The sequence below is a fragment of the Macrotis lagotis genome, chromosome X (assembly GCF_037893015.1).
Source record: "Macrotis lagotis isolate mMagLag1 chromosome X, bilby.v1.9.chrom.fasta, whole genome shotgun sequence".
Taxonomy (NCBI): Eukaryota; Metazoa; Chordata; class Mammalia; order Peramelemorphia; family Peramelidae; genus Macrotis; species Macrotis lagotis.
The window spans coordinates 702,038,051-702,064,393 of NC_133666.1; the positions used below are offsets into that span (position 1 = coordinate 702,038,051).

The 26,343-nt window shown below is 40.9% G+C and overlaps 1 protein-coding gene across 4 annotated transcripts in view; it reads right to left on the reverse strand.

Annotated features, from left to right (window-relative positions):
* The window catches only part of LOC141497119 (uncharacterized), a 119,613-nt gene that overhangs the window by 73,724 nt on the left and 19,546 nt on the right, over positions 1 to 26,343 (reverse strand). For all 4 annotated transcript variants that reach the window (XR_012471233.1, XR_012471234.1, XR_012471232.1 and 1 more), the window contains exons 2-4: positions 21,433 to 21,638; positions 20,670 to 20,765; positions 7,016 to 7,067 (exon numbers count right to left, since the gene is read on the reverse strand). Coding sequence is in view for 1 of the 4 variants with exons in the window: in XM_074199729.1 (XP_074055830.1) it covers positions 7,016 to 7,067; positions 20,670 to 20,765; positions 21,433 to 21,473 (189 nt within the window). In the remaining 3 variants the exon portion in view is untranslated. The remainder of the gene's footprint in view (positions 1 to 7,015; positions 7,068 to 20,669; positions 20,766 to 21,432; positions 21,639 to 26,343) is intronic.

Consider the following 26,343-nt stretch of genomic DNA (forward strand, 5'->3'; position numbering starts at 1 on the left):
AAGAAGCTGCTTACTTTATGAGAAGTCAGGACACAATACTTCAAAACCAAAAGAATGAAAAATTAGTAGGAAATGTGAAACATTTCATTGAAAAAACAACTGATCTGGAAAGCAGATTCAGGAAAGATAATATAAAAATTATTGGGATACCTGAAAGTTATGATCAGGAAAAGAGCCTTGACATCATTTTTTTCCCCTTAAGGATATATTTTATTTTTGTTTGTTTTTTTGTTTTTTTTTTTTAATTTATTTTTTATTCTCATTTTGTACAAATGTTTTTCTTTACATTAATAAAATATATTTGTTTACAAGTAAACAAAATACCCCTCCCCCATGAATATAGATAGACTTGCTTGGGCAAAAAAGTAAAGGGGGGAGAAAAAAAAATTAAAATTAAAAACATAATAGTAATAATTGTAGGTATGGCCAGGTGGTGCAATGGACAAAGCACCAGCCCTAGAGCCACGAGCACCCGAGTCCATATCCAGCCTCATAAACCCAATAATCACCCAGCCATGTGACATGCAAGCCACCCAATCCCCTCTGCCCTGCAAAAACCAAAAAGAAGGAAAAAAAAGACCCAAAATAAAATAAAATAGTAATAATAGTAGGGGTGGCTGAGTGGCAGACAGAGCATTGGCCCTTGAGCCAGGAGCACCTGGGTCCAAATCCAGCCCAAGACACCCATTATCACCCTGCTATGTGGCCCCAGGCAGGCCACCCAGCCCCACTTGCCCTGCACCCTCCCCCAAATGATAATAACAAAAAATGTGTTTCAGTCTTTGTTCCAACACCATCAACTCTGTGGTGAGCAGATCACATTCTTTATGATAAGTCCATCACAAAAGTTACTTCCATATTTTTCCAACGTTGCCATTGCTGATCACAACTCCCTCCTTTCTTATTTCTCCACTACCATGTACTATATTTTCTCTCTCCTTTCACTCTGACTCTGCTGTAGGGTTGCTGAGTGGTGCAGCAGACAGATCCCTGGTCCCGGGGCCAAGAAGCCCTGAGCCCCAATACCACCCCTTAGGCCCAGAATCCACCTGGCCCTATGGTCCTGGGTAGGCCATCCAATCCCAGCCCCTTGCAAGAAGTAAAAAAGAAAATGTGTTATATCTGACCACTCTCCCCCCATGGTCCATCCTCTCCTCCTTTATTCACATCCCCACCCCTTCCCCCTGCTCCCCCCTCCTTCTTACTCCAGTTGTCTATACCCCATTGAGTATATTTGCTGTTTCCTCTCCTAGCCACCTCTGATGAGAGGAAAGGTTCCCTCATTCCCCCTTGCCTCCCCACTTCCATATCATTGCAATAGCTCATTGTAATAAAAAAAAATCTTATTATGTGAAATAGCTTGGACTATTCCCCCTCTCCTTTTTCTTTCTCCCATTCCATTTCCCTTTTTTTCTTATTGACTCCATTTTTACAACATATTTTATCTTCGAATTCAGTTTTCTTCTGTGCTTCAACTATAAAAGCTCCCTCTACCTGCTCTATTAACTGAGATGGTTCATATGAATATTATCAGTATAATTTTTCTATACATGCAGTTCATCCTCATTAAGTCCCTCATATTTCCCCCCTCTCCTCCAATCTCCATGCTTCACCTGAGTCCTGTATCTGAAGATCAAACCTTCTGTTCAGCTCTGGCCATTCCAAAAGGAACCTTTGAAATTCCCCTGGTTCATTGAAAGTCCATCTTTTTCCCTGGAAGAGGACATTCAGCCTTGCTGGGTAGTTCATTCTTGGCTGCATTCTAAGCTCTTTTGCCTTCCGGTATATTATATTCCAAGCCCTACGAGCTTCCAATGTAGTTGCTGCTAAGTCCTGTGTGATCCTGACTGCAGCTCCATGATATTTGAACTGTGTCCTTCTGGCTGCTTGTAATATTTTCTCTTTGACTTGGGAGTTCTGGAACTTGGCTATAATATTCCTGGGGATTGGTTTTTTTGGGATCTCTTTCTCAGGGGGATCGGTGGATTCTCTCCATTTCTATTTTGCCCTCTGCTTCTAGAATATCAGGGCAATTTTCCTGTAGTAATTCTTTGAAAATGATGTCAAGGCTCTTTTCCTGATCATGACTTTCAGGTATTCCAATAATTTTCAAATTATCTTTCCTAAGTCTGTTTTCCATATCTGTTGTTTTTTCAATGAGTTATTTCACATTTTCTTCTAATTTTTCATTTTTTTTGGTTTTGAAGTATTGATTCCTGATTTCTGGTAAATTCATCAATCTCCCTGAATTCTATTCTTTGTCTGAAGGATTTATTCTCCTCAGAGAGTTTTCTTATCTCTTTTTCCATCTGGCCAATTTTGCTTTTTAAAGCATTCTTCTCCTCAATAACTTTTTGAACTGTTTTATCCATTTGACCTAAGTTGGTTTTTAGCATGCTATTTTCTTCAGCATTTTTTTGGATTTCTTTGACTAAGCTGCTGACTTCTTTTCCCAGTTTTTCTTCCAACTCCCTCATTTGATTTTCAAAGTCTTTTTTGAGCTCTATCATAGCCTGAGCCCAATTTCTGTTTTTCTTGGAGTCTTTAGATGCAGGAGCTTGTGCTTCCTCATCTTCAGACTGAGTATTTTGATTCTTCTTGGGCTCATGAGCAAAATATTTCTCAATGGTCTTCCTTTTGTTTCTCTGCTTGCTCATTTTCCCAGCCTGGGCCTGGTTTTGGGGTGCTTCCTGAGCTTTTGGGACACTCCCACAAGGGTCTCAGTGTGTGAGGCTCTGTCCTTCCTCCTGGTCTGTGAATGACCATAAGCGCCCCCCTCTGCCATGGGGCTGAGGTGGGGGGGCCCTGCTGTTCTATGGGGGGGCCTAGACTGGGATCAGGATCTGAATGTGGTCAGAGCCCCAGAGTCCTGTTCCAGGGGCAGAGGATAGAGCTCTGCAGTCTCTCTTCACTCCTCTCCCTCAGCTCAATGGGCTCATGCCCTGGGGGCTCCTGCTTACCAGCTCCGCCTGCTTCTATTTCTGGGTCTAGGCTGAGGAAAGACCAAGCTGCTGGCTGTGTGCCCTGAAGGCTGGGCTCCGCATGCTTGCTCTGGCAGAGGTCCCCCGCTGTTCCCTCACTTTGTGCCGGTGCTCCCCGGGGTGCAGCTCAGGAGACTCCCCCGCTGCTGTGAGCTGTGGCTCCCAGCACCCTGGGGCTGCCCCTGGGAGGCTGAAGTTCTTTCGCTCTGGTGGGCCACCCCTCCAGCCTGCTGCCCCTCCAACTCCGGGGAGCAGAGCCTTTCTGCTCTTTTCCAGGTTACCTTGAGTAGGAGAACTGCCTCACTGGGTCCCTTTGTGGGTTCTGTCTCTCGAAAGTTTAGTTAGAGTCCTTAGTTTATGAGTTTTTATCAGAGAGCTCCTAAGACTCGATCCCTTCATGTCACCATCTTCCCTTGACATCATTTTTAAAGAATTCCTACAGGAAAAATTGCCCAGATATCCTAGAAGTAGAGGGCAAAATAGAAATTGAGAGAATCCACCGATCTCCCCTGGAAAGAGATCCAAAAAAAAAAAACCCAACCTCCAGGAATATTATAACCAAGTTCCAGAACTCCCTAATCAAAGAGAAAATATTACAAGTAGTGAAAAGGACACAATTCAAATACCATGGAGCTGCAGTCAGGATCACATAGGACTTAGCAGCAACTACATTAAAGGCTTGTAGGGCATGGAATATAATATTCTGGAAGGCAAAAGAGTTCAGAATGCAACCGAGAATCAACTACCCAGCAAAACTGAACATCCTCTTCCAGAGAAAAAGATAGACTTTCAATGAACCAGGGGAATTTTAAATGTTCCTGTTGAAATGCCCAGAAAGTTTGATCTTCAGGTACAGGACTTAGGTGAAGTATAGAAAGTGGAGGAGAAGGGTAAAATATGAGGGATTTAATGATGATGAACTACATGTATTCCTGCATAGAAAAGTGACACTGATAATACTCATAAGAAACTTCTCATTTAATAGAGCAGGTAGAAGGAGCTTTTATAGATGAATCACAGGAGAAAGCTGAATTTGAAGATATATTGTGCTATGAAAATGGAGTCAATACATAAAAGGGATATGTAATGGGAGAAAGAAAAAGGAGAGGGGAAATAGGGCAAGATATTTCATATAATAAGATTTTTCTTTATTACAATGAGCTATTGCAATGATATGGAAGGGTGGAAGGTGAGGGGGAATGAGGGAACCTTCGCTCTCATCAGAGGTGGCTAGGAGAGGAAACAGCATATATACTAGGTGGGGTACAGACATCTGGAGTAAGAAGGAGAGGGGGGAGATGGGGGGGGAGGTGTGGATGTGAATGATGGAGGAGAGGGTGGACCATGGGGGGAGAGTGGTCAGATATAACACATTTGTCTGGGATCACAAGGCCAGGTGGTTGCTGGGCCTTAGGGGTGGTATGTGGTCTTGGGGTCTCTTGGCCCCAGGACCACTGATCATTCTGCTGCACCACTCAGCTACCCTTCAGCACATTTTAGAAGAGGGACAGAGTGAAAGGAGAGAGAAAATAAAATGTATGGTAGTGGGGAAGTACGAATGGAGGGAGTTGTGATCAGCAATGGTAATAGTGGAAAAATATGGAAGTAGCTTTTGTGATGGTCTTATCCTAAAGAATGTGATCCACCTACAACAGAGCAGGTGCACATGAAGCACAGTTTATTATTATTATTATTTGGGGGGGGGGGGCTAGTTTGTGGGGCAGATGGGGTTGGGTGGCTTTCCCAGGGCCGCACAGCTGGGTGACTGTTGAGTGCCTGAGGCCAGATTTGGACCCAGGTGCTCCTGACTCCAGGGCTGGTACTCTGCCCATTGCACCACCTTGCCGCCCCTATTACTATTATCATCATTATTTTATTTTATTTTTTTGTTGTTGTTTTGTTTTTGCAGGGCAATGGGGTTGGGGTGGCTTGCCCAGGGTCGCATAGCTGGGTGATTGTTGGATGTCTGGGGCCAGATTTGAGTTCAGGTTCTCCTGACTCTGAGGCTGGTGCTCCATCCACTGTGCCACCTAGCTGTCTCTATTATTATTTTTTTAATTCTAATTTTAATGTTTTCCTCTTTCCTTTACTTTATTGCTCACGAGGGTCTATATTTTTGGGGGGAGGGGGTATTACGTTTACTCTTAAAGAAGAATATTTTGATACAAAAATCATTTGTACAAAAATAAATTAAATATAATTTTAAAAAAGAACCAAGGAATGGTAAAAAAATTGTTGCAAAATCTTTAAAACAGCAGAGCAGAAATTAGGCATATACAACATCTCACACTTTATAGCAAGAGATGGTCAAAATGGGCCCATGGTTTGCTCATAAAGCTTGCTACTGAGCAAATGAGGCAAGTCTCGAGTTGTTTATCAGTCTATGGATAGAGGAAGAATTTAAGGCCAACAAAAAAGAGCAATAGAAAAATCAAACAATTTTGATTATATAAACTTAAAAAGCTTTTAGACAAAACAAAATCAAAAGGAAAGAGAAAACTAGGAAAAGCATTTGTAACAGATATTTCTCCTAAGTCCTTATTTCTCAACTATAGAACGAAGTGCAATTAGCAGAAACACAGCTCATTCACCAGCTGATAAATTGCATAGGATATGAATAGACAGCTTTCAGACAAAGAAATCAAAACTATCTCTAGTCGTGTGAAAAATGTTCGAAATCACTATTGATTAGAAAAATGCAAATTGAAACAACTATGAATTACCATCCCATATCTATCAGATACAACAAAAAAATAAAAATGAAAAATTTGGGAAGTGAAGTAGGAAAACTGGGACACTGATGCACTGTCGGTGGAGCTGTGGACTGATCCAACCATCCAGGAGACTAGTTTGGAATGTTCCCCAATGGGCTATAAAGCTCTGCATTTCTGTTGATTCAGCCAACACCATTGCCAGCTCTAGAGTCTAAAGACAGTTTTTTAAAAAGGGGATAAAGATCAAATTATACAACAATATTTGTAGGATCTCTTTTTGTAGTGCCTGAGAAAGCCAGAGGATGCCCATCAACTGGGGAATGGCCAAACAAGCTATTGTGGGATTGTGATGGAATATTGTGACAAGCAGAATGGCATAGGGAGAAAAAAACTGATTTGGAAATGATTTGCAGCATTGAACATGCATAACCTCTCTCAGACTGTTGATAATCACAGGGAATGTGGGGAGCTGTGTGGATATGAGTTTGTCTGTGTGCACAATGCTAGGCAGGCAGGAAGAGTCAATTCATGACTGACGTGGTCCTTGAAAGTTGATTGTAAGGAGGGAGAACTTAAAAACAAACAGGGAGGACACCAGTTTTGCATGGCGGGGGGGCTCAGTGCCAAAGACCCCAAGGGCCCCATGAATTAGTTTAAAACATAGACGTGAACAGCAGTGCAGTTTCTAAGAGGTTCAATTTCAAACCTATTTTTTGATAAGGAAATGATACATAAGAAGGCATTGCCAGCTTCATGAACATTCCCCATGTCTATAGAAATAGATTTGGTTACTCAGGTTGATCTGATGTTTCTCTTTCATTCTCTCTTTTTTGTTTTTTGTAAGGCAATGGGGTTAAGTGACTTGCCCCAGGCCTCATAGCTAGGCAATTATTAAGTGTCTGAAGTTGTATTTGAACTCAGGTGCTCCTGACTCCAAGGCTGGTGCTCTATCCACCACATCACCTAGCTGCCCCTCTCCTTCATTCTCAAAGAAGATCAAGACATCAGGTAGATGATGCTGTTACATGTGAATTGAATTTGAGTTGGGGGGGGGGGTTGCTGTGCTAGGTCACCAGCCTCACTTTCTCCTCCAGAGCCATCTGCATCCAGTGGCCAGATATGAATCAAGATGATTAGAGATGGTCTTAGATCCAAGGCAATCAGAATTAAATGACTTGCCCAAGGCCACACAGTTAGTAAGTGGCAAATGTCTGTGACTGAATTCATATTCCTGTCATTCTGACTTCAAGGCCAGTGCTCTATCCACTGCAACACCCAGATGCCCCTCCTTGGATCAGTCTGATGATAGACTGCACTCACCTGAAGTTGGGGTCTGAGATTCCCAGGGTCCATTCCCATGAATCCAGGATTCCTGCAAAGGGAGCAAGGACCAAAGTGACTCCATTTTGTCAAGTTCCTTCATCTTTTTTTTCTGGTCTTTATGTTAGGGTCTTGCTTCGCTCACTCTTGATAGATTCATAAATGTAACAACAGCCAAAGCTCTACTATCAGATGTTACCCCTAACCAGGAAAGATTTCTAATTCTAAGCTTTTCTGATAAACAGGAAGCAGTCTAGAGATACCTGAAAGTCCCTCCCTTCTTTGCCTCTGCTTAGAAAAACCCATCTCCCTGACCCCATCATCTTAGTTCCAGACTGACTACTTTTGGGATCATACTCTGTTGCTTGTCAACCTTTAATAATAAAACCGTTCCAAGTTCTCTCCAACTTTAGCACCTGGATTTGACTCAAGGACCTGCTTGGGCCAGACCTTTGTCCTCTGCAGACTGAGCTAGGGAGGCAGACGGATCACAGGAGGGTGGGAAGAGGGAGAGCTTTGCCTCCTCTTCAGGGGCAGGAGACTGGCCTCCAGGTATTTATAAAAGGGAGTTACAAAGGCCCTTAATTCCTCTCCCACTTCCTCCTTTCCTCAGGCTCCTACAGAGGCAAAAGGAACTTGGGGTCCCAGGCAACATCTCAGTGACTCCTGAGGCAGAGCTCTCCCTCCAACAGGTCCTTTGCCTCCCCATATCTCCAGTCCCCAGTTACTTTCCTTAGACAAGATCTAAACTATAGACACCAGGGATGATGGCGAGGAAAGATGAAGAGAATTGTGAATGTAGAAATTGGGTGGAGATGTAAATTGACTATAAGTAGAGAATTATGATTGTAACAGAAACAATTTGTAATCTGCTCAAATTGGGTGGAGATCCCCATTATCACTGATTCATTGTTCAATGTAAAATTAGTATCCTGATCTCCTTAGGCTTCACCCTCTACTTAATTCCTGGTCCAGTAATTGAAAGAGCTCACCTTTGCCTTCTAGATGAGAAGCAAGACATAAAACCTGGGTTGGACGCCAGCTCTTCTCTGACTTGTGGTCCAGCCAATGCTGCTTGGCTGTTCTTTTATCATTCTCTTCCTCTTTCACTACCTATCCCTTCCTATGTGTTGTAACTTCTTTTAGTAAAATTTTGTTTTATTTCCACCCTTCCTTTCCTGAGTCTGAATAGTGATCCCTCATAAGCAGAACTAAACTCAAGTGGCCAGCAGCTACAGGAAAAGTCGAGGATGCAGAGGCTCTGGAAGAAAACTACAAGGAAAAGACGGGGGAAACCTCAGACTGGGAAACTAAATTCAGTTTGAGATTCGAGTCTGAGGGGACTGAAAGAAGTTGAAGCAGTAAATCTTTTTGTATTGGGAAAGAATTGAAAATTGAGGGAATGTCCAGCAATTGGGAAATGGATGAACAAGTTAAGGATTATGAATGTTACAAAGTACTATTATTGTATATAAAAATATGAGTGACCAGACTTTAGAGAAGCATGAAAAGAATTACTAGAACTGGGGGCAGAGCCAAGATGGCAACAAGAAGGGATCAAGTCTTAGGCGCTCTCTGATAAAAATGTGAAACTAAGGACTCTAACTAAACTTTCAAGAGACAGAACCCACAAAGGGACCCAGTGAGGCAGTTCTCTCACTCAAGGTAGCCTGGAAAAGAGCAGAAAGGCTCTGCTCCCCAGGGTCGGAGGGGCGGCCCACTGGAGGGGTGGCCTGCCAGAGCAAAAGAACTTCAGCCTCCTGGGGGCAGCCCCAGGGAGCTGGGAGCCACAGCTCACAGAAGTGGGGGAGTCTCCTGAGCTGCACCCCGGGGAGAACCGGGCACAAAGTGGGGGAACAGCGGGGGACCTCTGCCAGAGTGAGCAGGTGGAGCCCAGCCCTCAGGGCACACAGCAAGCAGCCTGGTCTTTCCCCAGCCCTGATCCAGGAAACAGAAGCAGGCAGAGCTGGTAAGCAGGAGCCCCCAGGGCATGAGCCCATTGAGCTGAGGGAGGGGAGTGAAGGGAGAGACTGGCAAGCTCTGTCCTCTGCCCCTGGAACAGGACTGTGGGGCTCTGACCACATTCAGATCCTGATTGCAGTCTAGGCCCCCCAAAGAATAGCAGGGCCCCCCCACCTCAGCCCCGTGGCAGAGCGGGGCACATATGGTCATTCACAGAGCAGGAGGGAGGACAGAGCCTCACACACTGAGACCCTTGTGGGAGTGTCCCAAAATCTCAGGAAGCACCCCCAAAAAACAGGCTTAGGCTGGGAAAATGAACAATCAAAGAAACAAGAGTAAAACCACTGAGAAATATTTTGCAAATGAGCCCAAGAAGGATCAAAATACTCAGTCTGAAGATGAGGAAGCACAAGCTCCTGCATCTAAAGACTCCAAGAAAAACAGAAATTGGGCTCAGGCTATGATAGAGCTCAAAAAAAGACTTTGAAAATCAAATGAGGGAGTTGGAAGAAAAACTGGGAAAAGAAAGGAGAGAGATGCAGGAAAAACATGAAAATGAAGTCAGCAGCTTAGTCAAAGAAATCCAAAAAAATGCTGAAGAAAATAGCATGCTAAAAACCAACTTAGGTCAAATGGATAAAACAGTTCAAAAAGTTATTGAGGAGAAGAATGCTTTAAAAAGCAAAATTGGCCAGATGGAAAAAGAGATAAGAAAACTCTCTGAGGAGAATAAATCCTTCAGACAAAGAATAGAATTCAGGGAGATTGATGAATTTACCAGAAATCAGGAATCAATACTTCAAAACCAAAAAAATGAAAAATTAGAAGAAAATGTGAAATAACTCATTGAAAAAACAACAGATATGGAAAACAGACTTAGGAAAGATAATTTGAAGATTATTGGAATACCTGAAAGTCATGATCAGGAAAAGAGCCTTGACATCATTTTCAAAGAATTACTACAGGAAAATTGCCCTGATATTCTAGAAGCAGAGGGCAAAATAGAAATGGAGAGAATCCACCGATCCCCCTGAGAAAGAGATCCCAAAAAACCAACCCCTAGGAATATCATAGCCAAGTTCTAGAACTCCCAAGTCAAAGAGAAAATATTACAAGCAGCCAGAAGGACACAGTTCAAATATCGTGGAGCTGCAGTCAGGATCACACAGGACTTAGCAGCAACTACATTGGAAGCTCGTAGGGCTTGGAATATAATATACCGGAAGGCAAAAGAGCTTAGAATGCAGCCAAGAATGAACTACCCAGCAAGGCTGAATGTCCTCTTCCAGGGAAAAAGATGGACTTTCAATGAACCAGGGGAATTTCAAAGGTTCCTTTTGGAATGGCCAGAGCTGAACAGGTTTGATCTTCAGATACAAGACTCAGGTGAAGCATAGAGATTGGAGAAGGGGAAATATGAGGTACTTAATGATGATGAACTGCATGTATTCCTGCATAGAAAAATGACACTGATAATACTCATATGAACCTCCTCAGTTAATAGAGCAGGTAGAGGGAGCTTTTATAGTTGAAGCACAGGAGAAAGCTGAATTCGAAGATAAAATATGGTGTAAAAATGGAGTCAATAGAAAAAAAAGGGAAATGGAATGGGAGGAAGAAAAAGGAGAGGGGAAATAGGCCAAGATATTTCATATAATAAGATTTTTTTTATTATTACAGTGAGCTATTGCAATGATATGGAAGTGGGGAGGCAAGGGGGAATGAGGGAACCTTTGCTCTCATCAGAGGTGGCTAGGAGAGGAAACTGCATATATACTCAATGGGGTATAGGCATCTGGAAGAAGAAGGGGGGAGCAGGGGGTGGGGATGTGAATAAAGGAGGAGAGGATGGACCATGGTGGGGGAGCGGTCAGATATAATGCATTTTCTTTTTTACTTCTTGCAAGGGGCTGGGATTGGAAGGCCTGTTTGGGACCATAGGGCCAGGTAGATTCTGGGCCTAAGGGGTGGTATGGGGGCTCAGGGCTTCTTGGCCCCAGGACCAGGGATCTGTCTGCTGCACCACTCAGCTACCCTACAGCAGAGTCAGAGTGAAAGGAGAGAGAAAATATAGTACATGGTAGTGGAGAAATAAGAAAGGAGGGAGTTGCGATCAGCAATGGGAACATTGGAAAAATATGGAAGTAACTTTTGTGATGGATTTATCATAAAGAATATGATCCACCCATGACAGAGCTGTTGGTGTTGGAACAAAGACTGAAGCACATTTTTTGTTATTATTATTTGGGGGAGGGTGCAGGGCAAGTGGGGCTGGGTGGCCTGCCTAGGGCCACCCAGCAGGGTGATCTTTGGGTGTCTGAGGCCGGATTTGTACCCGGGTGCTCCTGACTCAAGGTCCAATGCTCTGTCTGCCACCCAGACACCCCTACTATTATTACTATTTTATTTTATTTTATTGTGGATCTTTTTTTTTCTTCTTTTAGGTTTTTGCAGGGCAGTGGGAATCAGGTAGCTTGCATGTCACATGGCTGGGTGATTGTTGGGTTTACGAGGCTGGATATGGACTTGCGTGCTCGTGGCTCCAGGGCTGGTGCTTCGTCCATTGCGCCACCTGGCCATACCTACAATTATTACTATTATTCTTTTTTAATTTTAATTTTTTTTCTCTCCCCTTTACTTTATCACCCAAGCAAGTCTATATTCATGGGGGGAGGGGTATTTTGTTTACTCTTAAACAAGAATATTTTATTAATGTAAAAAAAATTTGTACAAAATGAGAATTAAAAAATAAATGAAAAAAAAGAAAAAAAAGAATTACTTGAACTGATGCTGAGCAAAGGGAACAGAACCAAGACAACATTGTACACATTAACAATGATATTGTGAGTTGATCTACTATGAGGGCTGCAGCTCCTCTCAGCAGTTCAGGGATCAAGGACAACCCTGAGAGACCCCTTAAGGATGCCATCCATATTTGGAGGGGAGGAACTTTATAGAATCTAAATGTATACAATGTTCACTTTTTTAAAACTTCTTATCTATGTCCTTCCTATCTCATGGTTTTGTTTATTTTCTTTTAGTTCTAATTCCTCTTAAATAAAATGACTAATATGTAAATATATTAAACACAAATGTACATGACAACTTTTACCAGACTAACATTGAAAAATTATCAAGGCATGAAATTGGAAATATAAAATATAAGTGCAAAAAAAAAAGAAGTCAAGGCAGAGAAGAAGAAGGCCTGGGTATGGGGGGCAGGAATAGGGTCTGGGAGATAAGACAATCTAACTGGGAGAGCTCAAGGATTGAATGAAGGGTGCCAGTTAGACACTGGACCTGGGAAAACAGAAGGATGAAGTCTAGAGATCTAAGGAGGAGCAGGGGATCTGCTTGGAAACTGGAAATAGGCAGAAACAACTGGCATGTGATGGGGAAGCAGGTCAAAATTCAGGAGTTCAGATAAGAGGACTAGGAAAAAGCTTTGGGGACTGTGTACAAAGTAGGGTCCTGGGGACAGAAAGGCAGGACTCCTGGATCCTGATAGGACCCTAATCAGAAGGCAGGAAAACTGAATCTCTAATCTAAGAGTTGGGGACAGGGAGATGGGACACCTGGGACCTGATAAGAATGTAACAATCAGAACTCCGGGATGCTTGTGGGCAAAGTCTGAAATCTGAGAAAATGATAAGTTTGAGGAGCATTACAGAGGAAGTCTGGGAAATGATTAGGAGTCTGGAAAAGAATGGAGAGGTGGGGAAGAAGAGAAGCTCATCCAGTGGCCAGGCTTGGGAGGGGAGGGGGCTCAAATGATGAGGATGAGACTCAATGGTAAGGGCAGCTTGTAGAAGACAAATAAGAAACTGGGGGAGGTGGGGGAGGGGAACTCTAGCTTGCACTCATAGAACTGGCTTCCAGAAGGCAGAGATCTCAGCTTTGAGGGAAGAAAGAAAAGAGATCTGACATGCAGGGAAGGCAGAGCAGGCTCAGTTCAAAGACTTCCTGCTACCACCAGGACCCTCTGCCAGGGTCTTTCTAGTCCCCAAAGCACCCCTGATGCCCCCAAGATCTTCCAGTAAAACCCAGGGCCAGAACTCCAGGACCCTGTCAGCCTCATCTCCCTAAGTCCTGCTTTCCCTCATGTGCAATGCCTTCTTCATTGCAATGCTCCCTTCTTCTGCCCTAAACTGCTCCGCTACTCCAAGCCCTGCCCCTCAGTGCTGAAGCTCCACTTACCAGGCTGTTCAAATCTGAGAGCTCCTCCTCTCTAGTTCTTCACTCCCCCTTCCCCCCTCCCTCCAAGACTCACCCCCTTCTCCTCCTCCTCCCTATTAAACCTGTAGTATCAGACAATCTGAGTGGAATGGAGCCTCTGCTTTGACGGTTGACAGTAGATGGCTCTTGGGAAACTTGTGACGTCATGTACATCTTGGAAGTGTAGATCGAGGTTGGAGTAGACTGGGACAGATGTGTTCTACCCCTGTAACTGTCCTGTGGGACCCTCTACATGGAGATCAAAATACACTTCAAATACACTTCAATTGAGTTTTGACATGATAGGATGAGGAGCTGTGAGAAGAAGACTGAAAGGTCATTGGATTAGAAGGACGTGATGCTGCTCTGACGGCCATCAGTCCAGAATACCAGTGACGGCTGGAGGAGGTGATTGTTCTAGGTCAGATAATTCAGAAATGCATTGAAGGAAATGGATCTCCTTTGGCAAAAATCCTTTCATGTTTTCTACCTATAACATTGTTTGTTATTAATATGTTTTGAATTTTCCTCCTTTTGTATTGTTGAAGAAATCATTTTCTAAGAAACATTAGAGTTAGAAAAATGATTTCTAGATGGTGATGTGACTGTGTCCTTAGAAAAATCAGCCTCTTAGGGAGCCGGGTAGGTGGTGCAGTGGATAAAGCACCAGCCCTGGAGTCAGGAGTATCTGGGTTCAAATCTGGTCTCAGACACTTAATAATTACCTAGCTGTGTGGTCTTGGGTAACCCCATTTGCCTTGCAAAAAAAAAAAAAAACTAAAACAGGGAGAGTAGACTTTCAAGCTTTAAAAATGAAATAAGGACAATTATTAAAAAGGAAATATTAAAACATTAGGAAACCTGATTTCTAATTGGATGAAAGATTAGAGAATTTTCAAGTCTCTGGAAGAATGAACACCTGCAATTTCCACTTTTCCCACCCAAAATCCTGTTTGGAAGAATATTTTTGTCAATTTCTCCTATCTCTGTCTCATGTTTCTTCACTGGGAGATGAGGGGGGGGTGACAATGATGAGGAGTTCCTTCCAAAAAAAGGCATTAGCCGTGTAGTTGTTTCTTTCACTTTAAGTCTGATATGTCTAAAAGAAACAAATTACAAAACAAAGATACAAAGACTTGATACTTCACAAATACTCACACATACATACACAACTACACATAAAGACACATAGACACAAACTGACATTTTCCCTCTATATGCAGTACAAAAACTCATTTACTTTTTTTTTAAATGTCATTATCTCCCTTTCTAAGGATGATTTAATTTACAAAGAGTTTAAAACAGCTTTTCCTGGGACCCTGACTAGGAGGAACCTGAGACATTTCTGCAGTAGAGAGAACTAGTTCTTTGAAAACATGATTCCTAGACATGCATTGTAGAGATCTTAGAGCCATTTAAAATCATCATGGACCAACACAACCATTCTACCAAAGCAAACTTAATATTTCCATATCAAGATTTCTATATAACATGGTTGGCTTAATAAATTAAATGGGAATGGGGGGTGGAGTTTTGTGGAAGCCACAGACAACACTTGAAGGTCAGGATGAAATAGAGCATGGGCATATAGTTTAACCAAAGAAGGTTTTTTCCTGAAGATTTCATGCCACCATTATCAAGTATATACTGCTTTGGGGGATCATAGAGAGATTACATTAAAAATGAGCAATATAAGAATTCTGGTTTTCAGTCTTGTTCAAATTAATTTTAAACTTCCATGAAGATTGTTCATTCAGGTGGAAATGATCCCTTTAGTATGTGGAGATTTCTTTTTGGGGATGGATTTTGTTTTTTAAAAAAAAGCTCTTTTCCCATATCAGTTTTATATGTAAGATTTTTTTTCTTTATTTCCTGATCAATTGCAATTTGTGTGCTCAAAAAGAAGTCTCTCTCTCTCTGTCCCATTGGCATTTCATTAATGGGAGTTTTCCTCAACCTAGAGATAAGCTGAAACACAAAACAAAAACCTAACAAATTGCTTTTCAAAGTTAGATTCAAAATGACTAGGAAGATTTTTTACATTTTTAACTTAGGTCACCTGACTCTGACGTACTAAGCCTTACCCTAAAACCTCAACAAGAACCTAGAAAGTGAACTAGAGCAAAGTCTAATCAGGAAAGAAAAACATTACGATTAATCATTTTTATACCTATCATTGCTTATTTAGGATGATAAACAGAAACATCTATGTAGACAGGGATAGGAACTAGCCAAGAAGAAAACCCAATGGCAGAGCTATCAGCAGCCATGGGAGTGTTGGGGGCTCATTTCTATGCCCAGGAACATGAAAGTGTCTATGACTGAACAGGTAATACTAGGGCAAAAGGACATTTCGGTTGACCCCTGAACCTGCACTGGAAGAAGGCATGGGGAGTAGCTCACAATTCTATCATCTATTATCTGATTATATATAGTTCTAGGAAGAAAAAGAGGGCAGAAGCTTTGTACTGAGCAAGAAGAAAGGTTCATAAACTTAGATTCTTAAGTAACGTGCCCTAGAAGAAGGTGTAGACATAGTGCCCACCTTCAACTCTGTCCATAACTCAGTATGAGTGATCTAACCAACCAAGATCAAAGGGAAGCTAGAGGAGCCAGCAGCTCAATTCCTTTGAAGACAGAGAATCATAAGCAGGTAAACAATGAGAGAATCTGATAGCAACCTACTGAAACTCAACTAAGAGAATCAAATTTGGATCAGGGACTTGTTGAACTCTGATCAGGAAAGGAGTGAGTAGACCTCCCTGTGGGTTACTCCTCTTGGGAAATGCTGACAACATGCAGATCCTCAGAATGAGCTATGAAAATAACAGAAGAAAAAGAGAAGACAATGATATCTTACTACCACCTTCTTTAATAAAGGGGCAAATTCAGACCTTAGTTTACAAGATTATTTTTTTTTTTAGGTTTTTGCAAGGCAATGGGGTTAAGTGGCTTGCCCAAGGCCACACAGCTAGTTAATTATTAAGTGTCTGAGGTTGGATTTGAACTCAGGTACTCCTGACTCCAGGGCCAATGCTCTATCCACTGCACCACCTAGCGCCCCACAAGATTATTGATTTCTGGAGACAGAAAAAAAATGTTCATTTCCCTTGTTTGTGTCTTGTGTGCCTAACAACTTGAACAGAGTTAGAAAAACAGAGACTATATCTTCTCTCTTTTTGGTAAGTCAAATGGCGTTAAGTGACTTACCCAAGGTCACACAGCTAGTAAATCATGAAGTGTCTAAAGTCCAATTTGAACTCAGATCCTCCTGACACCAGGGCCAGTGCTCTATCCACTGTACCACCAAACTTTCCCAAGAGACTGTATTTTCTTAAATGCTTTCAGAGTCCCTAGAAAAGTTCTCATTCACTTGATAGCTTTTGGGTTTAGGTGAATAGTTCAAAGGAAAAGGTCACTTTGGTTGTACCAGGATCCCAAATCATGTTCTCCAGGTGAACTCTGCTTTCACCTTCCAAAATTATGAAGGGTCATGCCTGGGAAACTTTTTAGAAGGAAACTGCAAAACTCCTTACCATCAAAGTAGTGGCAGCTTGCTTTTTTACACAAGTATTCTGCTCTGTCTCAAGTTTATTGGAATCCCTTCATCATCACTGTGATCATTGAATCTCAACAATCAGGAGACAGAGTGCATCTCATATTAAACAGAAGGTTCTTGATTGTGACATGCAGTGGTCTCAATGTAAGCTGAAAATGTGCACAACAGAGGAGCTATGGACGACATAAAATTTCCCCTAATTTGCCTGAAATTGTACTCCATTGGGCAAATTCTGGTTTCTTCTCTTTATTGTGTTTTCCTTCAGTTGTCTTAATAATAATTCTTTTTTCTTATTCTGAAGACATTGTATTTTTGAGAACATCTAGTTATGTACCTTAACACATTGCTAGTTTAGAAAACTCAGATCACATTCCTAAGTTTTCTCTCCACTGTGATGTATATTGATATATGACTTACATGTAAAAAAATCTTTCCTCACTGATTACATTCAGAAGAGTTCCCTCCAGTGTGAATTCTCTGATGCGCAGTAAGACATTTCTTGGTAGGAAAAGTGTTTCCACTCTGATTACATTCATAAGATTGCTTGCTAGTGTGGATTCTCTGATGTTTAAAAAGAGAATCCTTCAAGGTAAAAACCTTTCCCCAGAGAGTAAAATCATGAGATTGCTCTCCAGTTGGGGTTCTCTCATGTAAGATGCTGAATTCTCTCCACATTAAGTCACAGGCACTGTCATCCATGACATTTTGAGTTTCTTTCAAAGACAGGCTTAGTTTTCCAACTCTTAACACGTTCCCACTCCTGATAGAACCTAAGCTTATTAACTATTCCCCCAAAAATGCCAAATTTGAATCTTCCATGGAGAGAACCAATCAGCTTAAAATGGCACTAGCTTATACCCTAAGTATTATTTACTTTATAAAGAGTTGCATATAAAGGCCCATTGGATCCCAACAACAAACATCAACTATCCCCATGACACAGGCATTCTCATGACATTTTCATGATATTCACAGTGTAAGCCATGAGCTTAGACCCAGATGACTCTGGAGGAGAAAGTGAGGCTGGTGACTTGGCATTGCACCCCCTCACTCAAATGCAATTCATGGGATTGTCATGGCATCAACTCACCGATGTCATGGTCTTCCTCAAAAATGAAGGAAAAAGACAAACATAATTCCTCATACAGAAAATGAATAGTATGTAAATATCTTAAACACAAATGTACATGTACTATGTTCACTAGACAGTTCACTGATGAGGGGAGGGAGATGGGAAGGGAGAGTGGAAGAAAGCTATGCAACACAAAGATGCTTGTGGATGATTGTGGGAAAACTTTCATTGCATATAATTAAAAAAATAAAATAGAATTTTAAAAATCTGTAGTTTTCAAGAACTATCTTATCTACCTCATCTCACATAAATAAAAAACATTCTCCTATTCAACTTCATATCAGAAGAAAAAATAATTCTTATGTTTGCTAAAGAAAATCCCTTAACTGGTGAAAACTATTGTCATTGTTTTTGTTTTTCCTTTTTTCTCTAAGAAGACATGAGGGAGGGGACGCCATGACAAGCAATTCTATTGGATTCGACTGAGTATGCCAAATCAGTAGTCTGCCTTTCTCCTCTAGAGCCATCAGGGATCAGTGGTCAAATATAAATCAAGAAGCCTGGAGATGGCTGTGGATGTGAGACAATCAAGGTTAAGTGACTTTCTCAAGGTCACGCAGCTACTAACTTTCAAGCATCTGAGGCTGAATTTGAACTCCAGTGCTCTTGTTTCTAGGGCGGGTACTCTAATTCATTTTGTCAGCTACCTGCCACATGTGCAAATAATCTCATTCCAACACTCACCCCCCTGGATATAATCCTCAGTTGGTTGCTTCCATTTTTTTTAAAATTAAGTTCCACTCTTTTCCACATTGACTCTTTTCTTATTATCACAAATAAAATCAATTCAATCTAATCTTTAAAACACTCGTACTCGATCCATGCATCCCCATGAGATTCTGCCCAATATCTTCCATTTCATGACATAACAGAGAGAGGTAACCATTTCCAAATTGTGCTCAATTCCTTGTCCTTGTATTTCTTTTTTCTTTTTCTTTTTTCCCCTTTAGTCCTTTTCCCAAGACCCCTGTCCTATATATGACCACCAGGAGATGCAAACTGGTATATCTATGTGAAAATATTCCATATTTATTTGTAATTCTCAGTTCTTTCTCTATGTACAGATAGGATACTTCTTCAATTGTATTTTTTTTTATGTTTTTTTGCAAGGCAAATGGAGTTAAGTGGCTTGCTCAAGGCCACACAGCTAGGTAATTATTAAGTCTCTGAGGCCCGGATGTGAACTCAGGTACTCCTGACTCCAGGGCTGGTGCTCTATCCACTGTGCCACCTAGCTGCCCCCTTCAATTGTATTTTTCTTTTAGGTTTTTGCAAGGCAAATGTGGTTAAGTGGCTTGCCCAAGGCCACACAGCTAGGTAATTATTAAGTGTCTGAGACCGCATTTGAACTCAGGTACTCCTGACTCCAGGGCCGGTGCTTTATCCACTGCGCCACCTAGCCACCCCTCTTCAATTGTATTTTTTAATAGTCAAACAAAAAAAGAAAATCATTAGTTTCTCAAAATTTCCTAAATTCAATGGCTATTCTTAATTCTGGTCCATCGAGATTTCTCTGCAGGCTTTGATACTGTCAGTCTCCCCCCTTTCTCAATATTCTCCTTTCTAGATTTTAGTGACATTATTCTCTCCTGTTTCTATTTCTCCATTTCCAGAAGGAAACTCATTCTCTTTGCACCAGCCCTCCCATCTTCCTTATTCCTAATGCTATTCAAGGCATCCTCCAATAATCCAATGCAATGTACCCATCAACTCTTAGACATTGCCATTCCCTGAACTCCATCTTTAATCAACTTGCCAAGTCCTCTTGATTCTGCCTTTGGGACATCTTTCACATATAATCTTTTCTCTCTCAATGCTGTCACTTTCTTTTGTCTGACCATAGTCACTTCACTTCTGAGATTTTGTAAGGGGCTGCTGATTGTTCTGGCTGCATCAGGTTATCCCCCAGTCTAATTATTCCTCTATCCAGTTGTCAAATTCTTCCTAAAATTCTCACCTAACCTTAACACCACATTCTCACTAAGTCCCAGTGACTCCCCAGTAAATGAATTAAATATAAGACCCTGTCTACAATTATTAAAGCACATTATCTCCAACCCTTCCTCTATGCATTCAGTCTTCTTTCACTCTATTTTCCCCATATATACTGGAATCCAGTGGTATGGGCCTCCTTTCTGTGCTGAGGAGGGGATGTTATACCACTAAAATCCATGGTTATTCTCTTGCCATCCCTATCCCTAGAATGTTCTCTCTGGCTTCCCTGATGATGAACCAGAGACAGCATTCCACAATAAGCCTTTTCCAGTCCTCATTAAATTTGGGGTCTTTACTGTCTTAATTAGTTCCATGTTTATCTTGTCCATCAGGGGTTTTTACATAGCTGTTGCAAGTCTCTTCTCTGCTCCACCAGAATTTAAGTCAAATGGGAGCAGGGAAAGTTTACACTGGGTCTAGAACATTATGAGCATTTACATGTTGTTGACTTGAGGAGGAAGGCCCTAGAAAAGAGCTTATAGAAGTTAGCCTAACAACCATTTACATATTCAAAAGAATTTTCTGTTGTCAAATCTCAAACAATGCCTTTTATAGGATCATAGATTGATCCCTGGGAGTTGAAAGACCATGGAATTCAACATCCTTCTTTTATATATGGAGAAAGTGAAACTCAGTGGTTCAGTGACTGACCCAAGAAGGCACTGTCAGGAAATATCTGAAAAAGAATTCCAAGGTATATGTTCAGGCCCTTAAATCCAGCCCTTGCTTCCCTGTGACACATAGCAGCCTGGCCATCATAGCAGTCCTATACCTGCTTTCACCTCACTCACCTGGGCAGTGGCTCCTCAGACCTTCCTGCTCCAGCATTCATGGAGCTTCCCTTTGCCCAAAATAAGAGATCACATCTTGTCTGGGACCTGGAAGCCCTGAGCAGGAAAACAATTGGGGTTGAAGATGGAGAGAAAGTTGCAATTTAGTCCTCCTTTGGAAAGGGCTGTATACACAGAGCTGCTGTACTTTAAGGATCTCTCCATGAAGCTCACACATAGGAACTTGGACTCACCCATTAGTGCTTATAATATAAGTAACCCAAAAGAGAATGGCTTGTTTTGCAAAATGGTCCACTCTCTCCCCTCACCTTAAACTCCCTCCCACCCCCCACATCCTAACAGGTTCCATTATCTAGAAATCTAGAGAGTGCTGTGGAAAGACTCCTGGGCATAACCTGAGGAATGCTAGAGTCAAAATCCAGTAACTAGCTCTGTGCTGAATCACATAACTTCCATTTGCTTCAGTTTCTTCAGGTGTCAAATGGATATAAAAATATTCACTTAATTCACTTAAGTTACTATCAGGATGAAGCCACATAATATGGCAAAGAAAGCCCTCATCATAGCATCTAAGCAGCAGGTGAAAATAAATGCTCATTCCCTACCCTTCCTTTCCCACCATCTTCATTAATATTTTAGGGCAAGAGGAAGGAAGAACAAGGACAGAATTGCAGGAGACTTGTCCTTTCCTCTCTCTGAATTGCTCCAAACCCTCCACAGTAGGGAATGAAGATATTCCCATTGATAGTAGATTCTGTCTTACCAAGGGAAAGTTCCTTGCCCAGAGATAGCAGGTTCTGGCATGATCTCCTTGTACAACTGCTTCTAAGGTGGGTACAAGAGGCTCCACTCCTCCCAGGTGAAGGCCACAGACACATCCAACTCCTAGACCATCAAAAGTCAGCAGGTATAGAGATGATAGACTCTTGAGAAGTAAAGTGTCCAGTCCCATTCAATTCTAGATGGAAGCTGAAGCACAGAAAAGGGATCTGTCCAGAGGTCATAGTCTGGTCAGCTCTAGAATCCAAGGTCATTAAGAGCCCAAGGGAATTCTGAGAAATGCATTTGAGAAATTCAGTTGCAACAAAACTGAAAAATCCCTTGGAATATAATTCATCACCTTGGGGAATCTGGGTGAAGAGAGGTGGGAGGTGGATGTATGCAGGAGAAAGAGAGAATGTAATGGGGAACTTCTTCATCAGACCTGACAGAAGGGGAATCCTGAGAAGATGGCGGTATTGGTCAGAAATGTCTGAGCTATCCCAATTCCCTCCACAAACTGACAGAAAATCATCATGAAATGAAGAAAGAGCAACAAAAATAAAGGGATGAAGTCCTAGGAGGACTTCTTGAGAGGATTCAGAGAAGAATTTGCTGCTGAAGTTTGGCCTGAGGGAAGTGGAGACACCCCGTTGAATCATTCAGCAGGTGGCCATAAGAGAAGCAGTGGGGACCTCAAGAAACCCACCTTAGTCACTGTTCCCTCACAAGCTTTTTTTTTTTAGGTTTTTGCAAGGCAAATGGGGTTAAGTGGCTTGCCCAAGGCCACACAGCTAGGTCATTATTAAGTGTCTGAGACCAGATTTGCACCCAGGTACTCCTGACTCCAAGGCCGGTGCTTTATCCACTACGCCACCTAGCCGCCCCATAAGCTTTCTTCTAAAGCAAAATAGATTCTTAGTGTGGGATGACTGAAGGACCTAAGTGAATCTGGAAGTCAAGCCTAGAGTGCTGACCAGACGTGACACCAGCTGTGGCTGTGGGGAAGGAGAAGCCACTACCATTGAAAGCAAGAACATTTTGGGGACAGTGAGGCTGGGACTGAGTGGAAGGAAAAAGGAGACCCTGAGGTTGAGCCCTCAAACAGAATTGAATAAACAATACTAAGATGAGTTGAGGACTAGGGCAACAATACCAGAGGGCAGAATCAAACATAATAATATTAAACTACTAAAAAAATAAAATAAATTCCAATAAAAATAAAATGAATAGGCAAAGGAAAAAGATGTACTTTGATATAAAAGAAGATTTGGGATCATATTCAGAGGAGGCCTCAGAGAAGCATGTCAGATTGAGGTTTGTTTGAAGCACAGACACCCCACCGAATCACATCCAATAGGAGACCCTGAGAGAAACGGTGGAGATCTCAAGCCACTCACTTCAGCCACTGTTATCTCACAAACTTTCTTCTAAAGCAAAATAGACTCTGAGTGGGGGATGACTAAAGGAGCTCCCCCCAATCTGGAAGTCAAGCCTAGTAGTGCTGACCAGACAAGAAGCAACTACCATAGAAAGCAAGAACATTTTGGGGACACTGAGGCTGGGACTGAAAGGAGGAGAAAAAGTGACCCTGAGGTTGAACCCACAAACAGAATTCAGTAAACAATAGTAAGAAGAGTTGAGGACTATGGCAACAATACTTGCAGTTCAGAATCAAAATATAAGAATACTATTAAGCTGTTAAAAATCAAACCAAATCAAATAAAGATAAAATGAATAAGCAAAGGAAAAAGAAACCGATTTTTTTTTTAGTTTTTAAAGGCAATGGAGTTAAGTGGCATGCCCAAGGCCACACAGCTAGGCAATTATTAAGGCCACATTTGAACTCAGGTACTCCTGACTCCAGGGCCGGTGCTCTATGCACTGCGCCACCTAACTGCCCCAGAAACCGATTATTGATAGGTATTTTGTTGTAAAAGAAGATTTGGGATCATATTTAGAGGAGGAGTGTGAGGTTAAAAAAAGCCACTTCTACCCTAAAGCATAATGGCAAATGAATATAAACTTAGAGAAATCTTGGAAGAAAAGTGAAAAAGAAATTCAAAAATCAAAAATCAAACCAGAGAGAATGAGAAAAAACTTGAAAAAAATAAAAGCATTTCAAAGAAAAAATGAATACAAAATGTAATCAATTGGAAAAATAGGAAGAAAATCTTTAGGTGAAAAGTAAATAGGAATTTTATTTTAAAATCAAATAAAATCAAGGAAAATTATCTAAAAAGGAAAGCAATGTTAAAATTTGAAAAAGTCAATTAGAAAAAGAGATATGGGGTGGCTAGGTGGCACAGTGTATAGAGCACCGGCCCTGGAGTCAGGAGTACCCGAGTTCAAATCCCAGCTGAGACACTTAATAATTACCTAGCCGTGTGGCCTTGGGCAAGCCACTTAACTCCATTTGCCTTGCAAAAAAAAAGAAAGAAAGAAAGAAAAAAATCTTTGAGAAAATAACTCCTTATAACCTCGGATTGGGTAAGAGGGAGCAAGAAAAATTCAGAAGAAAGTCAGGATCAAGTTTCAAAATTATCAGTAAAGTAAATTTCAGAAAGACAAGAGACATCAGATTCATGCTGTTCCGAGCTGGAATCACATAGCTTACACAGCTATATACCACAGCCATGATTCCACTTTTCACAGTACATTTTCCTAATCCTAGAGTATGTGGTTACCAAGATATGCCAGCATAGGGGAAAGTAAATAGTTAATCTTTTTCCAGAATGATATGGTAACATTAAAGCTTCAGGTGTTTCTGATGATGCTAGTTATTACAGAAAATTATGGGACATGCAAAGATTTCAGAACAGAAGATCAATCTCCCTGGAAAGGATTTAGGACTGTCCCCCTATAAAAGTAGATATTCAGTTTACTCTATTTGAAAAAGGGGGGCAGGGAATATTCAAATTAGGCTAGGGAATTTTTGAATGACTGTTTCCTTCTCCAGGGTTTTAGCAGTTATAATCAAGAAATGTTAAATATTAAAACCCTGGAATGGAAAATGTACTATGAAAAGTGGAATCATGTCTGTGGTTTATAGCTGGATAAGCTATGTGATTCTAGTTCGGAACAGCATGAATTAAAGTCAAGAGGAGCCAATGAAAGGGAATAATAGAAAAGTATATTAAGGGAAAATGTAAGTTGTATAATCTGAGTCAGAAGTTCTGAAAAGAAAATTCAGACATAGAGACAACTGGGGTTCTTGAACCATTTGTTAAGTATGGAAATTGGTTAAAGCATGTAGACAGAAGGTTTGAGCAGGTTTGACTTTGTATATAAAAGATGGATTTTGGGAAACTTTGGAAAGTGATTTACAAATCATTGTAAGAACAGAAGAAAGTTTAGAGAACAATAAGTCTATATGAGGATATGTGTTTATATAAGGTTGGGGTGATTTAAAAATTGCATTAAACTGCCACTTTTGCAATGTCTGGCAGTGAATTGATTGGAAAAGTAATAAACCCCATAGAGTGAAAAGTTAGATATGAAAGCAATTGCTAGGGAGATGTTAATTTTTTACTATGTTATTAATGATTCTATAAGGTGCTAATCCTTTGTACAATGTAATCTGAATTAAGGAGTTTGTAAAGATAAAAAGTTTGGGTTTTTGATTCTGATGTTTTGTTATGTCTCCTCCAGAATCAGGGGATTCTGCCAAAACTATTGTCAAGACAGACCTGTGAGTTTCAAGGCAATGAGGTTAAGTGACTTGCCCAAGGCCACACGGCTAGGTAATTATTAAGTGTCTGAGGGCGGATTTGAACTCAGGGACTCCTGACTCCAGGGCCGGTGCTCTATCCACTGCGCCACCTAGCTGCCCCAAGCTTTAGAATTATTAAACAAGGGGAAGGTAACATTTTACAGTGATTCAAAATATGCTTGGGCATGTATCTAGGAAAAATCTGAAGTAATGATAAACAGTAAAGGTAAAGAACTAGTATATATCACTTTGATATCTCAAATTGAAGGGAATCTCCAGTTGTCAGAATATAGAATGTTCTAATATTAAGAAAATGTTGGTCAGTGAGGATAGAAAGTTCTTATGAGATCATTGAGAAGATGGAATTTCACTGACAAAGATAAAAGGAATTTGTGAACTTTTTAGGTTTTGAAAATTATTTAAAGTTAATTTGAATATGAGTTTTAGAATTTAAGAGAAGTATAATGAAAATCTTGTAGTTATAAGAAAGAATTTTCTAGCAATAATTAGTCTTAAGAATTCTTTGTAATGCAAAATTTTAGGGAATATACATATAAATGTATAAATAAGTACAGGGAATATATATATATACATATATATATATATATAAATGACATATGCTATATTCAATTAGTAAACTTTGTATAAGACCAGTTTGAGCTATACTTTTTGAGACCTTAAAATTGTTTTATAATAACAAACTATGAATGAATTGACGTTTCATCTATCACATTTGTAAAGATTTGTTATGAAAAAACTAGAGAATAACCAACAGGTTATATCTCTCAAGGTGTTTCTGGCCCAGAGAATTTGTGAAAGGCTTTGTTTTTCACCTCATGTTTATAAAAGGGAATATTGATATGTAAGATCAATGTAGCTTATTTGTTACCTGTTAAAAGGAGGAAATTATACATAGAACTGTAACACTGGCATGGGTCATAAGTGTACATTGGGCTTTTGAAATTATTGTGTAAAATTAAATTCATAAAGGATCTTATTTTCTTTTTTGAAAATAAGATGTATTTAGGGGCAGCTAGGTGGCGCAGTGGGTAGAGCACCGGCCCTGGAGTCAGGTGTACCTGAGTTCAAATCCGGCCTCGGACACTTAATAATTATCTAGCTGTGTGGCCTTGGGAAAGTCACTTAACCCCTTGGCTTTGCAAAAAACTAAAAAAAAAGGATGTATTTGAATAAGAGCTTAAT